The following is a 20,518-nucleotide window of genomic DNA, read 5'->3' on the forward strand; positions in this document are numbered from 1 at the left end:
TATAAACTGCATGATTTGAAACAATTTGGGGATCTTTTAACACCTCCAAATTGATCTATGTGTGCTTTCAATTGGAAAAGCAAAGTAAAGCCAAATAAAATACATTGGTAGTTTAAAAAAAGGAAAAAAAGTTAAATAGAAAATCAACTATGGCTTCCTTCAGGGAAAGTAATTCTCAGATTACCTAGCAACCATCTCAATTAAAAAAAAAAAAAAATCCTGTGATGTCTCTCTTGCCACACTGAGGCGCTCCATTGCTTGTTGTGTTTTTGCCCTCTCCCCCTCTCTCCCTCCCTCTTCTCTCTCTCTCTCTCTCTCCCCCCCCCCTCCCTCTTTCTCTCTCTGTTTCTGGCAGCCTGCTGCCTATCTTGTCCTTCAAATATAAACACCAGAAAATTAGCTAGATATTCTCTAAATCCCTCTTCTCAGAAGATTCCTTTGGCTCAAGAAAGAAAGGTAAGTAACTTGTTTTGGTTGTTTTTTTTTTTTTTTTTTTTTTTCCTGCTTTCTCAACTGAACTAAAACGTACTAGATACTCAAAAACAAACCGAAAGAAAAACTAAAATATGCTTTTAAAAGCTCCCTTGACACTACTTTCAATATTTAAAATCTGAGAAAATTAACTCTTTAAAAGTTCTTTCTTAACCTTAATTTGTTTCATTTTCCAACCCCAACTTATCTATTTTAAAATACAGGACCTAGATATGGCTATGAGCTTCACAGACAAAAACTAAAAAATCTATTTCTGTCCATGCATTTGTGTCTATATATGTATATTTTATAAATGTGTGACTTTTTTCTACCACTGATTTATAAAAACTATACTTTAGTTAATTTAAGCAAATTAATTCAGCACTTATAAAAAACAAAAATTATCCTCTTAAAATCCATATAGAGGAATTAATCCAAACCACTTTTTGTTCATAAGGGTCAATAAATCTTTGGTAAATAAAGCTAGATTTTAAATAGTAAAATGAAATAAAAATATGTTAAAAATTGTCAGCATTTAAATATAATGGACATTTTTGCTTGGATCTACCAGTCAGGCAGATTATATTGTCTCTGCTAGACGTAAGGTCATAAAACAGTTGCTTCTTTTATATTTCTGATGCTTGCTTGACTTGGCAGTGAGTTAAAGCTGTAATGTCCAGCTGCTGGGCTCCCAAAATCCTTGGTCATTTCTTATTGTGAGCTGTCTTCAGTTTTAAGCCTCCATATTCTAAGGAGGCAGGTAGCCATGGTAAAACCTGGGGACATATGTATGTGTCTGAAACTTTTAAGCCACCAGCTACAAGGCAAAGCTAAACCAATATGGGCTATTCTCCCTGGCTGGGTTCTGCCTGCTGGCCATTATGTAAGGGGTCAGAGCCCACAGGCATTCACAGCCGCCTGTCTTCTGTCCTAGGTTCTACACCCAGTGTATAAATCAAAGGACCCAGACCAGATGGGCCCTGTTTCATAGCTGCCCTGAGAGCCATATAGGTGCTTGGGACACCACCTGACTAGGGAGAAGGAGGGATTGGGAAGATACTGTGTCTGATGTCTCAGAGACCTTGGTTAAGACAAGGTTAGCTAAAGCCAGGCATGGTGGTGCATGCCTATAATCACCTGGAGAGGCTGAGGCAGGAGGATTGCAAGTTCAGAGCCAGTATCAGCAACTTAGGGTGGCCCTAAGCAACTGAGTGAGACCCTGTCTCAAAATAAAAAGGGCTGTGTTTATGGCTCAGTGGTTAGCTTAGTTTTGCTTTAAAAAAATAAATAAAGTATCAACTAAGAACTTTATAAAGAAGTCAAACACAATTATTAAAATTAAGTAAATTATATATGATATAAAGGAATGGAAACAAAGTTTAAAAACCAACTATTTCAAAACAATAATTATATAATAGATATCTAATAAAAACAGTTTCAAAAATCTTTTGGTAAATTAAAAATCTTAAAGTTATATTGTTGTACAGATATTTATAAAATGTCTAAGTCATTTCCAAGTAAGTTAAAATACAAAAACATTAATTACTAATTATAAAACTACATATATTTTGACATCTTCTTTCTACTTGGTATAGAAAACCTAAATATATAAAATCTATTAATCATCATAAGAAATTGAGAAAACATATCTTTCTAGAAATTATAAAATGGCAAATGTTGATATAAGACTACTCTCAGTGCTCACTAGTTTTCACTAAGAGTTTAAAAGTATAATGAACATGAAATTCTCTGTACAAAGAATATAAAAAATAAGTTGTGTAATAAAAAACTCTAAAAAGACAAAATATTTTATTTAAAAGGCAAAGTTTATCTAAATTCAGAAATTTTTAGGATTTTAAGTAAATTTAATAAAAGGAATAAAAACAAAACCAAAAGAAACTAATAAGTAGTGGGGAAAGATATAAAGAATGTTATAAATATGAGGATATATTTTTGGTATAGAAACTTAAAAAGAATTTTTTGTTGTTGTATGAGAAAGAATTTTGGGATAGAATAAAAAAAATTGGGGGGTGTGGTACTGGGGGTTGAACTCAGGGGCTCTCGACCACTGAGCCACATCCCCAGCCCTATTTTGTATTTTATTTAGAGACAGGGTCTCACTGAGTTGCGTAGTGCCTCGCTTGCTGAGGCTGGCTTTGAACTCACAATCTTCCTGCCTCAGACTCTGAAGTCGCTGGGATTACAGGCATGTGCCACCGTGCCTGGCATGATAGAATAAAATTTTTATCTGAAAGTTGAAGGACTAGATTGTTCCAGAATGAAAAATATTTGTATAATATAAAACTAAAGATTTAAGCAAGTCATAAAAGGTTTTTAAAGGACAAATCTTATTAAAGAAGAGTTGTATGTCACCAAGTTGGCTATTAAAAGAAAACTTTTTGTAGATTTGTCTAAAACTTAGGCATCCACATACTATATTGAAAACAAAATTTTGTCTACTATGTTTAAAACAATAGGTTTTTCTTGAAATAGTGATCTGTTCTTAGTTAAAAAAAAAATTGCAAGAGGTTTGTTTTTTAATTCTAAAATCTGCTTTTCAAAAAATTTTCAACCATCTTTTGAATTTTGGCTTTTCCTGTTTTGCAATGCACATGTAAGCATGACTCCCTCAACTCTTTTATTGGCTCCTATAAGTGTATTATTTTTTCCCCAGTTCTGATTCTGCTGTTAGGGCCTGATATTAAAAATGTTTGTGCTAACAGCCAAAATAACTTTATTATTTGCTTTTTGCTTTTCTTAATGTATTCAGATTGTTCCATGTAACCAGATCATTTTATGTGCTTTTCACTGTTTCTAAAAGTCATGTATTTCTCTGCTCCAGGGACTAGTTTGACTCCCAAGTGATCTAAACTGCTTTCCTACAGGAGAAATAATCACAGTACAGGCTTTTCTTTACTTTTTGGTAATTAATCTAAAAAGCACAGATTTTGTGTTTTGTCAAGATTTTTTTTTTTTTTTTGCTGTCTTTATTAAAGTTCTGATAAAAGAAAAATTGAGTCTGCTTTGAAGAATTACATTTTTTAATCTATTGGTTTGAAAGTCTTGATCACTTTATAGGTGGTTAAATCTGGTTCATAAATCACAGTGACTAAATAAATAGCTATTATTTCACAGTGACCTATGATCTTATTTTGATCAATTGTTTTAAACCCTTAATATATGACAAACTTCTCCAAATCAAATTCTAAAATTAAGTCTTTTGGGTCTCAAAAGAACTTCAAACATCCCATAAGACCTTTGGAAGGCTGAGAAAAATAAACTACCTTGTTTGTTGTTACATCACATAGAAAAATGGTTTTTAAAAATGGTATTTAACCATTTTTAAAATGACTCATTCTTTGAGTCATATTTGTATAACTGCACTATTAACATGTTTATTAGTATTGATTCATAGGTTCTCTCATTGGATAAAAGCCTTTCTTTATAGATGAGCTACAGCTATGAAAGTGCTTCTAAAATGATAATGAGTCCAAATTAGGAGATTACACAGTGATAAAAGTCCCAATTTCGCTGGAAAAAAAATCATACCAACGTCTATAGAATCTGATCAATTCTAGAGCATTTATGTTATAAATGTTCAATTGGTAAAATGTATTGACTCTTCCACTGCCATACCTCAAGAGCTCTTCCCACAGTTGTGTCCAGTTTAAAGCCTATCTCCATGGGAGAAACCATCTTTCTCCATTTAAAATCATGACAAAAACCCTATACATTTTGTCCTGTAACTCTGGACTCTTAATAAAAGGGGAATTCTCATATATTGTCAAGAGCTCATCAACATTGTCGATAAAAAGTGCATTTGGGCTAGCGATATAGCTCAGAGGTAGAGCATGTGCTTAGCATGCTCATGGCCTTGGGTTCAATCCTCAGTACGAATCCAGTAGTAATTGCTCTTTAGTAAGAAAAGTTTTTCATAGCGTGTTCCAGGAAGACAAAGAATACTTTCCCCATAGTTTACAGTTTACTGAAACACCTCATCAAGGACTGACGCACTGCAACCAAATGAAAAAGGACCATATCAAGATGGCCTAAACCACAAGATGTGCCTCTGGGGAGTTGACTATCCTCTGTTGCTCTGACCCAGGCCTACCTTCCCTGCTCACATTCTGCAATCCAAATCTTTTCTCCCCTGTTGGCCATGATTTCTGGGAATGAGCGTTCCTAGTTCAGTGGGATTTCCTCTGCACAGCAAGAAACACTAACTATGGAGATAATTTCATCGGTATGGATTTTGCTGAAGATTTTTGGTAACAAAGAGAAAAAGATAACACAGAAACCTAGATGGCTTCAGAATGGTCAAAAAGAGAGGAGAAATCCTTTTCTAAGCCTTAGAGATTTTACTGTTGTATTAATGTTGTAGGGGACAGATGAGGCAAGGCACCAAAGATAGCAGAAAACAGTTTTACTTGGCCGCAGCCAGGTTCAGAGGGTACAGCTCTTGCTGTAATCAATTAATCCCCTGAACCCAAGTATAGGTAGTTTCAGAATTTTATACCAGCATGTAAGGGGAGGGGCTCAGAAGTTCACAGCCTGCAGAAGTTCACATAAAAGCAGCTTTTTCTTTCACTGCTCTAGGCAGTTAACCCTTCAAGGGGAACTTCTTCTCCCCTTTCTTTCCCCCTGTCAGATGTTAACATGAGGCCAATTGGTAACTTCTCTTATCCTAGAAATGTAGACATCTCTGTGAAGCTCCAGCTCAAGGCCAGAGGCCTTGTTAAAGAATCTTTTTTTAATCACATTTTGCACACACACACTTCTACAAACTACTATACTGGATAAATAAATGTTTGTGAGAAATTAGTAAAGGGCCATTCAGCACCTGAGTGCTGATTTCTTCCAGGCCAAGTAATATAGAGCAACAGGAAAATAGGAAGTTTACCTACATTGAACTCTTTTGTGGAGACTCTTTTGCTGATAGTCCTAAAATCAATTGTGGTGAAGATTTTTGGAGAAGCTTAGTTAAGATTTTCTGTGGAGGAAAGGGTGCCACTACAGGAAACAATACTTCACAAACGTTAAGAAATAATAAATGTGTCATTTGGCCTCTTGACCTGGACACCCCAGTGGATTTACAAAATACATGACCACCTGAATTGGCACAGAATTTGTGCCATCTCTCCAATCCTCCCTGGATGATGCAAAGTTGGGGCACTGACATCTTTTTGTTAGGACAACCTCAGTCATGCTTAACCTTAGTGGAGTATTTAATTGGTATCTAAACTGCCACTGTGTTCAAATGTGCAAATCTATTCTGCATCAGAATAAAATGACATTTGTGATTATAATTTCCTGGCTTACATGCCTAACCTCACAGTGGAGGGTTGAAATCTGTCTAAATCCTTACATTTCACTCATGAAAACTGTGCAGTCAGATTTCTCAAAAACCCAATCCTGACAGGTAGAGAGAGTAAAATCTATCAGAAGTGTTTTGGTTAAACTTTCTTTGCCAACCCTGAAAAGCAACATATTAACTGACAGTTTTCTTATAAGAAGATGACTTGGCATTTTCCTTCTGATCCAGTAGAGAAAATTGTGGTCCCTGAACACTATGCAGGTGACTTTCCTTAATTAGACTCTACTCTTTACTGGGAAGGAGTTATTCCAATGAGTAAGTAGTTCCTAAACACATTAGGAACTCTTTGTCATTGTGGTGTTGTGGAGCTAAGAGAGAGCCGCCCTTAATAGGTAAATAGTGATCTAATCAATTATCCTACATTTATTCACCTGCTCATTTTTAGATACCAAGAAAAATACATTAAAATATCTGTAGCTACAAACAGAAGTCTGTCTTATGTTCATATTAAGTCTTCTTTTTGTGCTTAGGTGACAGTTCAAGAATTATTGATTCAGTTTTTATTGAATCCATCTTTACAGAAATGGTGACAACAAGAATTTAGAAAACTAAGTCAGGAGAGTTTCATGGTATGAGAGAAAAAAAAATGTCAGGAAAAAAGAGAGATGACCGCAGTGTAGACCAGCTGAGAGTTTGACCAGTGAAGAGCTAGTTCTACAAACTACTATACTGGATAAATAAATGTTTGTGAGAAATTAGTAAAGGGCCATTTACTAATCTAACTTTATGCTAAAGTTGTTTTTTTCTATAAAAGTTGTCAACACACAACTGTGAATTGTGTTACTGTAATGCAACTTAGCCTGTGAAGATCAAAATTAAAATTTATTATGATATAGAAAATGTAGTCTGACACTTCTCAGAGGAGGACATACAATCAATCAACAAGTACATGAAAAAATGCTCACCATCTCTAGCAGTCAGAGAAATGAAAATCAAAACCACCCTAAGATACCATCTCACTCCAGTAAGATTGCAGCCATTATGAAGTCAAACAACAACAAGTGCTGGTGAGGATGTGGGGAAAGGGGTACCCTTGTACATTGCTGGTGGGACTGCAAATTGGTGCAGCCAATTTGGAAAGCAGTATAGAGATTTCTGGGAAAGCTGGGAATGGAACCACCATTTGACCCAGCTATTGCCCTTCTTGGACTATTCCCTGAAGACCTTAAAATAGCGTACTACAGGGATACTGCCACATCGATGTTCATAGCAGCACAATTCACAATAGCTAGACTGTGGAACCAACCCAGATGACCTTCAATAGATGAATGGATAAAAAAAAGTGTCATTTATACACAATGGAGTATTACGCAGCACTAAAAAAATGACAAAATCATGGAATTTGCAGGGAAATGGATGGCATTAGAGCAGATTATGCTAAGTGAAGCTAGCCAATCCCTAAAAAACAAATGCCAAATATCTTCTTTGATATAATGAGAGCAACTAAGAACAGAGCAGGGAGGAAGAGCAAGAGGAAAAGATTAACATTAAACAGAGACATGAGGTGGGAGGGAAAAGGAGAGAAAAGGGAAATTGCATGGAAATGGAAGGAGACCCTCTTTGTTATACAAAATTACATATAAGAGGTTGTGAGGGGAAAGGAAAAAAAAACAAGGGAGAGAATTAAATTACAGCAGATGGGATAGAGAGAGAAGATGGGAGGGGAGGGGAGGGGGGATAGTAGAGGATAGGAAAAGTAGCAGAATACAACAGTTACTAATATGGCATTATGTAAAAATGTGGATGTGTAACCGATGTGATTCTGCAATCTGTATATGGGGTAAAAATGGGAGTTCATAACCCACTTGAATCTAAAGTATGAAATATGTCAAGAGCTATGTAATGTTTTGAACAACCAATAAAAAAAAAAAAGAAAATGTAGTCTGAATACCAGAGGAACTAGACTTTATTTCGCTCTTTGCTACTAATTAACCAGATGGCAAGTCTTACCTCTCTGGGATTCACCATCTCATGGCAAAACAGGAGAATGACTAAGTAAGTTTTCTTAACCTTGACAAGACTACCCATTTGGCCTGAATGTGGGGGGCTGTCCTGCTTATAGAAGGATATTCAGAGGCGTCCTGGCCTCACCCTACCTGATACTGTAGCATTTCCTATTCCTCCACTGTGTAGGCCTTGATGCCTAGAAACCTCTCCAGACATTGCCCACCATCCTCAGTGCAGGTGAAGCAGTATCACCCCAGCTGAGGATCACTGGGAGACATGATTTGCCAGGCAATAACACTCAGAAGTCTATGTGCAAAGACCCGCCAATCACTGGAGCGTGTAACTAGTTCTTAAAAGCACAGGAACACTTAACTGGAATGCATGAGTCTTTAGAATTAGAATTTAAAAGATCCTAGAACAACATATTTCAAACACTGAAAGACAATGGATGCCAACCAAGAATTCTGTATCCACCAAAATTAAGCTTCAGGTATGACAACGAAATAAAAATCTTTCATGATAAACAAAAGCTAAAAGAATTTGCAGCCAGAAAACCAGCATTGCAAAGCATCTTGAGCAAAACACTACACAAGGAAGAAATGAAAAACAATAACCAAAACCATCAGTGGGAAGTGCCTCTGTAAAGACAGAGGGCGGGGGGAAAGCTAATCATGGAGAAACAAACTAATTTAAAAAAAAGAAGAAGATAAATAATCAAACATGGCTGGAAGTACAAACCATATATCAATAGTAACTCTAAATGTTAATGGCTTAAACTCTCCAATAAAGCGACATAGGCTGGTAACATGGATTAAAAATACAAATCCAACAATATGCTGCCTCCAAGAGACACATCTGATTGGAAAAGACATACACAGGCTGAAGGTGAAAGGTTGGGAAAAAATATACCACGCACACAGTCCTCGTAAGCAAGCAGGGGTGGCCATCCTCATATCGAATAAAATCGACTTCAAGACTAAGTTAATCAAAAGGGATAAGGAAGGACATTATATACTGTTAAAAGGAACCATTCACCAACAAGACATAACAATTATCAATATTTATGCACCAAATAATGGTGCTGCGACGTTCATAAAACAAATTCTCCTCAAGTTCAAGAATCAAATAGACCACAACACAATAATTATGGGTGACTTCAACACACCTCTCTCACCATTGGACAGATCCTCCAAACAAAAGTTGAATAAAGAAACTATAGAACTCAATATCACAATCAATAACCTTGACTTAACTGACATATATAGAATATATCAACCATCATCAAGTGGATATACTTTTTTCTCAGCAGTACATGGATCCTTCTCAAAAATAGACCATATATTATGCCATAGGGCAACCCTCAGTAAATATAAAGGGCTGGAGATAATACCATGCATTTTATCCGATCATAATGGAATGAAACTGGAAATCAATGATAAAAGAAGGAAGGAAAAATCCTACATCACATGGAAAATGAACAATATGTTACTGAATGATCAATGGGTTACAGAAGACATAAAGGAGGAAATCAAAAAATTCTTAGAGATAAATGAAAATACAGACACAACATATCGGAATCTATGGGACACAATGAAAGCAGTTTTAAGAGGGAAATTCATTGCCTGGAGGTCATTCCTCAAAAAAAGGAAAAACCAACAAATAAATGAGCTCACACTTCATCTCAAAGCCCTAGAAAAGGAAGAGCAAAACAACAGCAAATGTAGCAGAAGGCAAGAAATAATAAAAATCAGAGTGGAAATCAATGAAACTGAAACAAAAGAAACTATTGAAAAAATTAACAAAACTAAAAGTTGGTTCTTCGAAAAAATAAATAAGATCGACAGACCCTTAGCCATGCTAACGAAGAGAAGAAGAGAGAGAACTCAAATTACTAACATACGGGATGAAAAAGGCAATATCACAACAGATGCTACAGAAATACAGAAGACAATTAGAAATTATTTTGAAAACCTATATTCCAATAAAATAGAAGATAGTGAAGACATCGATAAATTTCTTAAGTCATATGATTTGCCCAGACTGAGTCAGGAGGATACTCACAACTTAAACAGACCTATAACAATGGATGAAATAGAAGAAGCAATCAAAAGACTACCAACCAAGAAAAGCCCAGGACCAGATGGGTATACAGCGGAGTTTTACAAAACCTTTAAAGAAGAATTATTACCAATACTTTTCAAGTTATTTCAGGAAATAGAAAAAGAGGGAGCTCTGCCAAATTCATTCTATGAGGCCAACATCACCCTGATTCCGAAACCAGACAAAGACACCTCAAAGAAAGAAAACTACAGACCAATATCTCTGATGAACCTCGATGCAAAAATCCTCAATAAAATTCTGGCGAATCGGATACAAAGGCACATCAAAAAAATTGTGCACCATGATCAAGTAGGATTCATACCTGGGATGCAAGGATGGTTCAATATACGGAAATCAATAAATGTTATACACCACATCAATAGACTTAAAGATAAGAACCATATGATCATCTCGATAGATGCAGAAAAAGCATTCGACAAAGTACAGCATCCCTTTATGTTCAAAACATTAGAAAAACTAGGGATAACAGGAACTTACCTCGACATAGTAAAAGCAATCTATGCTAAGCCTCAGGCTAGCATCATTCTGAATGGAGAAAAACTGAAGGCATTCCCTCTAAAATCTGGAACAAGACAGGGATGCCCTCTATCACCACTTCTATTCAATATAGTTCTCGAAACACTGGCCAGAGCAATTAGACAGACGAAAGAAATTAAAGGCATAAAAATAGGAAAAGAAGAACTTAAATTATCACTATTTGCAGATGACATGATTCTATACCTAGAAGACCCAAAAGGGTCTACAAAAAAACTACTAGAACTAATAAATGAATTCAGCAAAGTGGCAGTATATAAAATCAACACGCATAAATCAAAGGCATTTCTGTATATCAGCGACAAAACTTCTGAAACAGAAATGAGGAAAAACACTCCATTCACAATATCCTCAAAAAAAAATAAAATACTTGGGAATCAACCTAACAAAAGAGGTGAAAGATCTATACAATGAAAACTACAGAACCCTAAACAGAGAAGTAGAAGAAGATCTTAGAAGATGGAAAAATATACCCTGTTCATGGATAGGCAGAACTAACATCATCAAAATGGCGATATTACCAAAAGTTCTTTATAGGTTTAATGCAATGCCAATCAAAATCCCAACGGCATTTCTTATAGAAATAGATAAAGCAATCATGAAATTCATATGGAAAAATAAAAGACCCAGAATAGCAAAAGCAATTCTAAGCAGGAAGTGTGAATCAGGCAGTATAGCGATACCAGATTTCAAACTATATTACAGAGCAATAGTAACAAAAACAGCATGGTACTGGTACCAAAACAGGCGGGTGGACCAATGGTACAGAATAGAGGACACAGAGACTAATCCACAAAGCTACAACTATCTTATATTTGATAAAGGAGCTAAAAGCATGCAATGGAGGAAGGATAGCATCTTCAACAAATGGTGCTGGGAAAACTGGAAATTCATATGCAACAAAATGAAACTGAATCCCCTCCTCTCGCCATGCACAAAAGTTAACTCAAAGTGGATCAAGGAGCTAGATATCAAATCAGAGACTCTGCATCTGATAGAAGAAAAAGTTGGCTCCGATCTACATTGTGGGGTCGGGCTCCAAATTCCTTAATAGGACACCCATAGCACAAGAGTTAATAACAAGAATCAACAAATGGGACTTACTTAAACTGAAAAGTTTTTTCTCAGCAAGAGAAACAATAAAAGAGGTAAATAGGGAGCCTACATCATGGGAACAAATTTTTACTCCTCACACTTCAGATAGAGCCCTAATATCCAGAGTATACAAAGAACCCAAAAAATTAGACAATAAGATAACAAATAACCCAGTCAACAAATGGGCCAAGGATCTGAACAGACACTTCTCAGAGGAGGACATACAATCAATCAACAAGTACATGAAAAAATGCTCACCATCTCTAGCAGTCAGAGAAATGAAAATCAAAACCACCCTAAGATACCATCTCACTCCAGTAAGATTGCAGCCATTATGAAGTCAAACAACAACAAGTGCTGGTGAGGATGTGGTGAAAAGGGTACTCTTGTACATTGCTGGTTGGACTGCAAACTGGTGCGGCCAATTTAGAAAGCAGTATGGAGATTTCTGGGAAAGCTGGGAATGGAACCACCATTTGACCCAGCTATTGCCCTTCTTGGACTATTCCCTGAAGACCTTAAAATAGCGTACTACAGGGATACTGCCACATCGATGTTCATAGCAGCACAATTCACAATTGCTAGACTGTGGAACCAACCCAGATGCCCTTCAATAGATGAATGGATAAAAAAATGTGGCATTTATACACCATGGAGCATTACGCAGCACTAAAAAATGACAAAATCATGGAATTTGCAGGGAAATGGATGGCATTAGAGCAGATTATGCTTAGTGAAGCTAGCCAATCCCTAAAAAACAAAAACCAAATGTCTTCTTTGATATAATGAGAGCAACTAAGAACAGAGCAGGGAGGAAGAGCAGGAAGAAAAGATTAACATTAAACAGAGACATGAGGTGGGAGGGAAAGGGAGAGAAAAGGGAAATTGCATGGTAATGGAGGGAGACCCTCATTGTTATACAAAATTACATATAAGAGGTTGTGAGGGGAATGGGAAAATAAACAAGGAGAGAAATGAATTACAGTAGATGGGGTAGAGAGAGAAGATGGGAGGGGAGGGGAGGGGGGATAGTTGAGGATAGGAAAGGTAGCAGAATACAACAGTTACTAATAGGGCATTATGTAAAAATGTGGATGTGTAACCGATGTGATTCTGCAATCTGTATTTGGGGTAAAATTGGGAGTTCATAACCAACTTGAATCTAATGCATGAAATATGATATGTCAAGAGCTTTGTAATGTTTTGAACAACCAATTAAAAAAAAAGAATTTAAAACCCAGCAATGATCTGCATGAATGTTAATATTGAGAAGAAGGAACCTTTCTATAAAGAAGAGACTGAGTTTCAGGGAGAGTGTTTGAAAATCCAGGTGTCAGAGAAACCAGAGTCTACCAGAATCACAGAACCTAGTGCAGCATCTCTGGGAGAAGATACTGAAATGACAAGAAAGAAAAGCGTGTTGCAAGAGGCTGCAGAGAGGGTTTGGAGAAGGATGAGCTGTGATCCTGGTTTACAGGATAGGAAACAGAGACCTGGGGTGTAAAATCCATTCAGTCTGGAGAAAGAGAGGCTACCCTGGTACTCTGCAGCTTGTTTGGGTAAAAGGGCAGGGTCCTCAGTTCTCTGAGGCTGGCAGGATTCTCCTCTTGTGCTGACTTACCTGGTGAGCAGAATCATGGTTCTGATACCAGAACTGGAAATCAGGATCAGGTCCTCGTTCCCCCAGTGTTGATGATTAAACACCCTAGAAATGCTAAGGCAAGAGTAGAATGTAATTTTTGTTTAAGACGCAGAAGAGAGAAGGGAGGCAAGGGGAGAGAGATTCCCTCCAGAGAGAAACTGGGAACCCAAAGCTGGTGCCCTGGGAATGGAATGTCTTGTATTTTTATAAATGTCTGGTTTTTTTTTTTAATCCTTTCCTCATTCTCCTCTTCCTAACATGCCTACATGACCAAAAGGCAGGAACAAAGCTGCCCAGGGGTGCATTCCTTGTGTTGGAGAGTGTGATTCTTCCCTCCCCTGGAGATGTTAGCAACTGCTTGATGGGGAAGTGCTCTCTACCCATTTCCTTTTCTTTGATAATCTGGCTATCTGGCCTTTGCCCTGGTCTCAGATCCTGGTTTGGAATTTCCAGAGACCCATAAAGTGAAGTCACTTCCAGAGTCATTCTGATCTGTCAGGTGTCTATAATGCTGTGTCCCTGACTAGATTTAAACCCTTTCCTGGCAGAGACCAAGTCAGACCTTGCTCCCTGTAGCCATCATCCTTGCTTGGTACACGGAAACTGCTCCAGAATTCTCTGGACAAAAACAGAGATAGAGATAGATGGATAGTACATGATGGGTGGATGGTCAGTTGGTAAGAAGGACGGATGGAAAGAGAAAGGATTCATGGGCTACCCAATGTGTTCAGGTGCACACAGATGAGTGCCCAGGAACTAGAGAAACAGCAAGCATCCATTTATTGAGTGCCTATTACAAGTGTATGCACATTATTTCAATGCAATTTCTGAAAAATCCTCAAAGTTAGTTGTAACTCTATGTATTTTCAGAAAAGAAAATTGACAGTTAGAAATTAAACAATCTACTCTAAGTTACCTATGCTAAGAGGGAAGTAGAGATTTCTCTGTAAACCACCCTTCTATATTTTAGGAGATGGACACCATCTCAGAGACATAACTTTTTAACCTACTACTAGAATTGTCATAGATTACATTTCTTTCAAAACAAGACCATTTGTCTTAATGAGGCAAATATCCTTATTCTGGTCTTTAATTTACTCATTTTTACAGTTGTCAAGGGAAAGCAAGAAACTATTTTACCATTGTAGGTGGGGGTTTCCATGGATTTAACTCAGAAGCACTCAACCACTGAGCCTCATCCTCAGCCCTATTTTGTATTTTATTTAGAGACAGGGTCTCTCTGAGTTGCTTAGCGCCTCACTGTTGCTGAGGCTGGCTTTGAACTGCCTCAGCCTCCCAAGCTGCTGGGATTACTGGCATGAACTATTGCGCCTGGCACATTTTACCATTTTTTTTCTTCCCATGAAGCCCCTGAAAAGCTGCTCATGAATTCTATGTCTCCTTGCTCCCTCTGCTTCCTGTCTTCAGGTGGCTACAGGACTCTGGCTGGGAATATATGTAAAAGTCCTGAGAGATAAGCATAAAGGAAGGGGAGAGTTCCAAGCTGGAGTGGAGAAGCCTTGGTGGAACCAGAAGAGTTCAAACAACCCATCACTCAAGTGTGTGAGCAGGAGAGTAGCCATCCCTCTTTACCTTCAATATGCTCCTCTGCGTTAGGAATCCAGGAATTATTCCCAGGTGGTTGTGGTAACAGAGGATAGAAGAGGCCTGAGATAAGATCCTATCAGAGAGAATACACTGTGTTCACAACTCTGTGTTTTCACATCAGAGGGTTTCAAGCAAGACCCAAGATTTAGTGAAAGTATAGCTAAGTTTATTCAAAGAGAAAGAAAAGGGGAGAAGCAGCCTTAAAGGAGAGAGAGGGGAAAGTAACAACATCCTTCTTTGTGTCTCAGCTTTTATCGGGGTGGGAGGGAGATTGTTAAAAGGCCCCACCCAGGTATTGTCTCTGTCCTCTGGATTGACAGACTACATTAGCTAACAACCTAAGGGCAACTCTTGGTTATCTTGGCCTGACTGACAGGTCTTAATTAGGTCTAGTTCTACAAGATTTAAGATCAGGGGGCTCCAGTCTTAATCATCCTGCTTTCCTCAGCCTGGAAATCTCTGCTGTATGTTGTTTGTGTAGGGTCTTGTTGAAAACATCTTAGCAGTTAAGCCCTTCTGAGCAAACATATCCTTGCCCTTTGTTTTTTGGCCCTTGAATTCATCTATCTTCCTCCATTTGTAGGATGAATAGTTTATAGAGCTGAGACCAGGCAAGAGTCCTAAAATAGCTGTCTTGTCAGTCCTTGGAGCTCCACCAAGTCAGAGCTGTGATGAACCATTTTGCTCTGTATTGGGTATTTTCCTAAAGTCCTGACCCACTGTCCATGCCTATCTCTTGCCTAACAGTCATGGAGGGGACAGTCACAACTAGATATTGACTATGAGTGAGAAACTTGGGTGGGACCCCAGCAAAGCATCCAGTGGTTCCATTTTCTGTCCACCTAGCAAAGCTTCATGGGGACCTCTGTCCCAGTCTTGGCCTGGCTTTTGGAAGCCTCACATTCAGAAGCTGGAGAAAGTCACTTAGAAGAAAGAGCATCATGATAGAGCCTTATGTAAGATAAAACTTATCACCCTGTGTAACAGGATCCAGACAACAGCTGAGGGAGCACAGTATGAGGATGAGGATCATGTGGTCCTGTGAACTCAGCTCCTGAGCAGCTCAACACGCATAATTGTACATGCATATTCCATAATTTGAAATTCACTCTCCCTTTCCTTGTGCTGAACACGCCTCCTCCACTTTCCTCATACATACAATGGACTTCCTAACAGACTGAGAGTTAAATAGGTGTTTCTAAATGATTTTATACTTCATAAAGGTTAGTTTTTTGTCTGTGTGCCACATTTTTAAATGTGGAATTTAAAACATTTTGATGACTAAAATTCAATCACACATAATTCAGAAGTACATCTAATGGTAAAGACAAGTATATTTTTGCATTAAATTCAATGACAAAACTTTGCAAGAAGACAGAATTTTTTCCTTGAACTCCTTGAACTCTTCTCACTGGGACTCCTGTTTTCAGTGAGTATTGTGTGATTGTATTCACACTCATGATAGTAAAGTCACCTCAGTTCCTAGAACCACTGATTTTCAGTCTCTGATTCTACGCTGTGCCCCATGTTCTGTGTAGCCTGAGACATATCGAGGGCCATCGAAGATCCTTCAATAATGCCATCAGTGTGTCTAGTACCACTTACAATGGCCATCTGAGCACACACATGCGCTTACTTCTATGCACACTGCATACATAACGGAAGTGAAACACTCTCCAAACATTAATTACCCTTTCCGCACCCTGATATTTGCTGTTCCTTTCAATTTAATTTGCAAAATTAATGAATTTCATGATGCACAGAAGGATTACAGTGCATATTTTGAAACTCAGTAACAGAAAATCAAGCCTAGACTTTGGTTTTGAACAGAGGTGAGTTTGAACTCCTGGTCCATCACTTCATTTGGACAAATTCCTCTAGAAACCACACTATCCCCAACTGTAAAATGATCATATTCCATGAAGTCCCCTGAGGATTTACTCCTTTTAGGTTAAACTGTAGATAAATTCATGGAATCATAATGTATGGCTGGCACTAAAAGGATGTTAACTCCACTCCATTTACAGTCAAGTGAATGCAGCATATCCCTTTTGCTAGATCACACGACAAAATATAAGCCATAGAGTAGAGCACGGAGTTTCAAAAAAGCAAGGAATCAGCAACCTCTACCTGTGGAAGGAACTGGGAGCTACGAGTGAATAAATCTTGAAGCCTAATTTCTACTTTTGATGCAATGCAGCCTAACAGCCAAAGGACTGAACAGTGACTTTGCTCCTCTTGGTCCTTGCTGTCCTCTGATTCAGAGCCTTCGAAAGTTCTCAAGGCCTTCACCCCGTGTGGTTCTAGACCCTCCTTGTTCTTGTTTCATGTTGTGATTTATCATGTCCCTTGGTGACTTTGGTGTGACTGGACATTGCATTTCACTTTCATGATGTTCAGTTTCATTAACTGAAAAGTGAAGATAATACAGACTGATGCCTGAAGCTATTGTGAATATTAATAATACAATATCCAAAGAGATTAGTATTGGGCTGATATAATTAGGAGGTTTTCAATAATTTTATTGGTACATCATAGTTATATATAACAGTGGGATTAATTGTGCCATAATTGTACATGCACATTAACTAATTTGATCAATCTCATTCCCCAGTACCTTCCTTTTCCCTCTGCTACTCCTGACCTACTCTACTCTGCTCTTCCATTATTGTTATTGTTATTTTAATTTGTATATTATAACTGGGTATTTATTTATATATGAAATTCATTATGGTATATTCATACCTAGATATAGCATAATTTGATAGATTTCATTTTTCATTCAGTCTTAGTTCTCCAGTTCTTCCTCCGCCCACTAACTTACATTCAGGCATTATTGCTATCCACTGTGATCTTTGAGGCTGTCAAGAACAGTCACATTTTAACCAATGGGGAAATGAGACTGGTTTGGTGCCATCTGAGGTTGGCAGCTGGACCAGTAACCCATTGGACCTAGTAATACATTCCAAGAACTTCTCCAACCCTGCCACAAAGAAGGCAGGTCCTTCTTCAGTATAGCTGGTGCTGTTCTGCTATTCTGAAAGTATATTAAAGTACAGTTCTGATATCATGATTTCATTCATCCGTGTTTAGAGAAACCAAGACACACAATTGTGATGGCCAAGCCTGTGCTTTACTACTTCAATTCACGGGGCAGGATGGAGTCCATCCGGTGGCTCTTGGCTGCAGCTGGAGTAAAGGTAGGTTCTGAATTAGACCATATTAATTTGTACCTAAATTTTTTTTATCAGATGATTTTCTCGCCTAAGATACATATGTTTCTTACTGAATGAACTATCAAGAATAGTGCCTTAAATAAGAATTGCCAATTATTAAGATATTCGCAGGCTTGATCTAATAAATAGTTAATATATCTTCTCATCAAAGAGCATAAACATTAAAAATAATTTAATAAACATATCACAATTTGTGGAACTTTTTGATTTTTTTAATTGTAAAACACAATTTATGGAATTTATTCAAAACTAGAACCATAAATATTCATTATTTGATGATGCTAAATTATTATTTATTATTAATTTTTTAAAATTGTATATATGACAGTGGAATGTATTACAATTTTTATTACACATATAGAGCACAATATTTCCAATATTTCATGTCTCTGGTTGTATACAAAGCATATTTATACCAATTCTTGTCTTCATACATGTACTTTGGATAATGATGACCATAACATTCCACCATCATTTCTAACCCCATGCCCTCTCCCTTCCCCTCCCACCCCTCTACCCTATCTAGAGTTTGTCTATTCCTCCCATGCTCTCCCTCCCTACCCCACTATGAATCAGCCTCCTTATATCAGAGAAAACATTTGGCATTTGTTTTTTGGGGACTGGCAAACTTCACTTAGCATTATCTTCTCCAATTCCATCCATTTACCTGCAAATACCATGATTTTATTCTCTTTTATTGCTGAGTAATATTCCATTATGTATATATACCACATTTTTTTTTATCCATTCATCTGTTGAATGGCAGCTAGATTGATTCCACAATTTAGCTATTGTGAACTGTGCTGCTATAAACATTGATGTGGCTGTGTCCCTGTAGTATGCTGTTTTTAAGTCCTTTGGGTATAGACCAAGGAGTGGGATAGCTGGGTCAAGTGATGGTTTCATTCCCAATTTTCCAAGGAATCTCCATACTGCTTTCCATATTGGCTGAATCAATTTGCAGTCCCACCAGCAGTGTATGAGTGTGCCTATTTCCCCACATCCTCACTAACACTTATTGTTGTTTGTATTCATAATAACTGCCATTCCACCTGGAGTGAGATGAAATCTTAGAGTAGTTTTGATTTGCATTTCTTACTTGCTAGCAATGATGAACATTTTTTCATATATGTATTGATTGATTGTATATCATCTTCTGAGAAGTGTTCGTTCAGTTCCTGGCCCATTTATTGATTGGGTTATTTGTGTATTTTTTTGGTGTTTAGTTTTTTGAGTTCTTTATAAACCCTAGAAATTAGTGTTCTATCTGATGTGTGAGGGGTAAAAATTTGCTCCCAGGGTGTAGGCTCTCTGTTCACCTCACAGATTATTTCTTTTCTGAGAAGAAATTTTTTAGTTTGATTCCATCCCATTTATTGATTCTTGAAAACACAAACATATTGTACAGCTATAAATATTTTTTGTATCTTTATAATATTTTTTTGCTTTTAATATTTTTATGTTAACTTAAATTTTTGTGTGTTAAAAACTAAGACATATGCACACATTATAAAGGTTCAGGATCATCAATATCATGGTCTTCTACCTCCATATCTGGTCCCACTGAAGGTTTCAGGACAGTAACATGCATGGCTCTGTCACCTCCTATGATCAAAGTGACTAGCCACTAAGGGCCTGTTTGATGCTCATCCTGAGGAGGTATCACTGTGTACAAATATATCCATGATGCTTTGAATGGCTGACTTCTTTTTTCCATCATATAGATTTATTTGAAACAGATAGTACACCATGAAAATTATTCTCTATCAATGAAAACTTTCCCATGTTGGGAGTTCTTTTCAAATTTTAAAGGAGTTTGTTGAGGCCTCAAACCTTCCCTGTGAATTTGTTTTCTTCCATAGTTTTCTATTATCTTGCCATTCTTCAGCTGTACATTCACTAAGTGACAGAAAATTTTCAGTTATCATTGTATTGCACTACGTTTGTATAAGCAGTCCATGTTTGAACAAAACATTGTTATGTGGTACTTGACTGTACATGATAGTTTGGATTTTTTTCAAATTATTTAATAGAAGGAGAGCAAGTGGGTGAATAGATGAAAAGCTGTTTGCTTGAATTGATCATTGTTGAAGTATATAAGGAACAACGTTACATTCTTTTTATTTTGTACATATCAAAAATTTTCATAATGATAGAATTTAAATGTACAATATCAGAAAAAGGAATGCATTTAAAGTGAAAATACATACCACACATTACGGATGGGGCAGGGGACAGTAACAAACTGCCAGTTAACCATAGGACACATTCATTCAGCAATAATTTTGTGGAGCACTTAAAGAACCAGGTCCTGTGTGAGGTCCTGGGGATATACAATGAATGCAACAGACAAGGCCCTGCCCTTGGGCAACCTATGTATCTACAAGGGACAAGATCAAGCATCTTGCAGGATTAAAAGACCATTTTTGCTAGTATTTAAGCAGGATCCAATAGGTTTCTCTGTGACTCAGCTAAGTGCTGTCCTCTAGA

The 20,518-nt window shown here is 37.3% G+C and overlaps 1 protein-coding gene across 3 annotated transcripts in view; it reads left to right on the top strand.

Annotated features, from left to right (window-relative positions):
- Nucleotides 1-308: 308 nt before the first annotated feature.
- LOC114095099 (glutathione S-transferase alpha-3-like) overlaps nt 309-20,518 on the top strand; it is a 29,653-nt gene continuing 9,443 nt past the window's right edge. Inside the window, exons 1-3 of one of the 3 annotated variants that reach the window (XM_071613316.1) lie at nt 309-456; nt 14,613-14,743; nt 17,886-17,992. Coding sequence is in view for 2 of the 3 variants with exons in the window: in XM_071613313.1 (XP_071469414.1) it covers nt 17,909-17,992 (84 nt within the window). In the remaining variant the exon portion in view is untranslated. Of the gene's footprint in view, nt 457-14,612; nt 14,744-17,885; nt 17,993-20,518 lie in introns of those variants that run through there. The other 2 variants (XM_071613313.1, XM_071613314.1) reach the window with 2 other exon arrangements.

This window comes from Marmota flaviventris, chromosome 6, assembly GCF_047511675.1.
Source record: "Marmota flaviventris isolate mMarFla1 chromosome 6, mMarFla1.hap1, whole genome shotgun sequence".
NCBI classification, from domain to species: domain Eukaryota; kingdom Metazoa; phylum Chordata; class Mammalia; order Rodentia; family Sciuridae; genus Marmota; species Marmota flaviventris.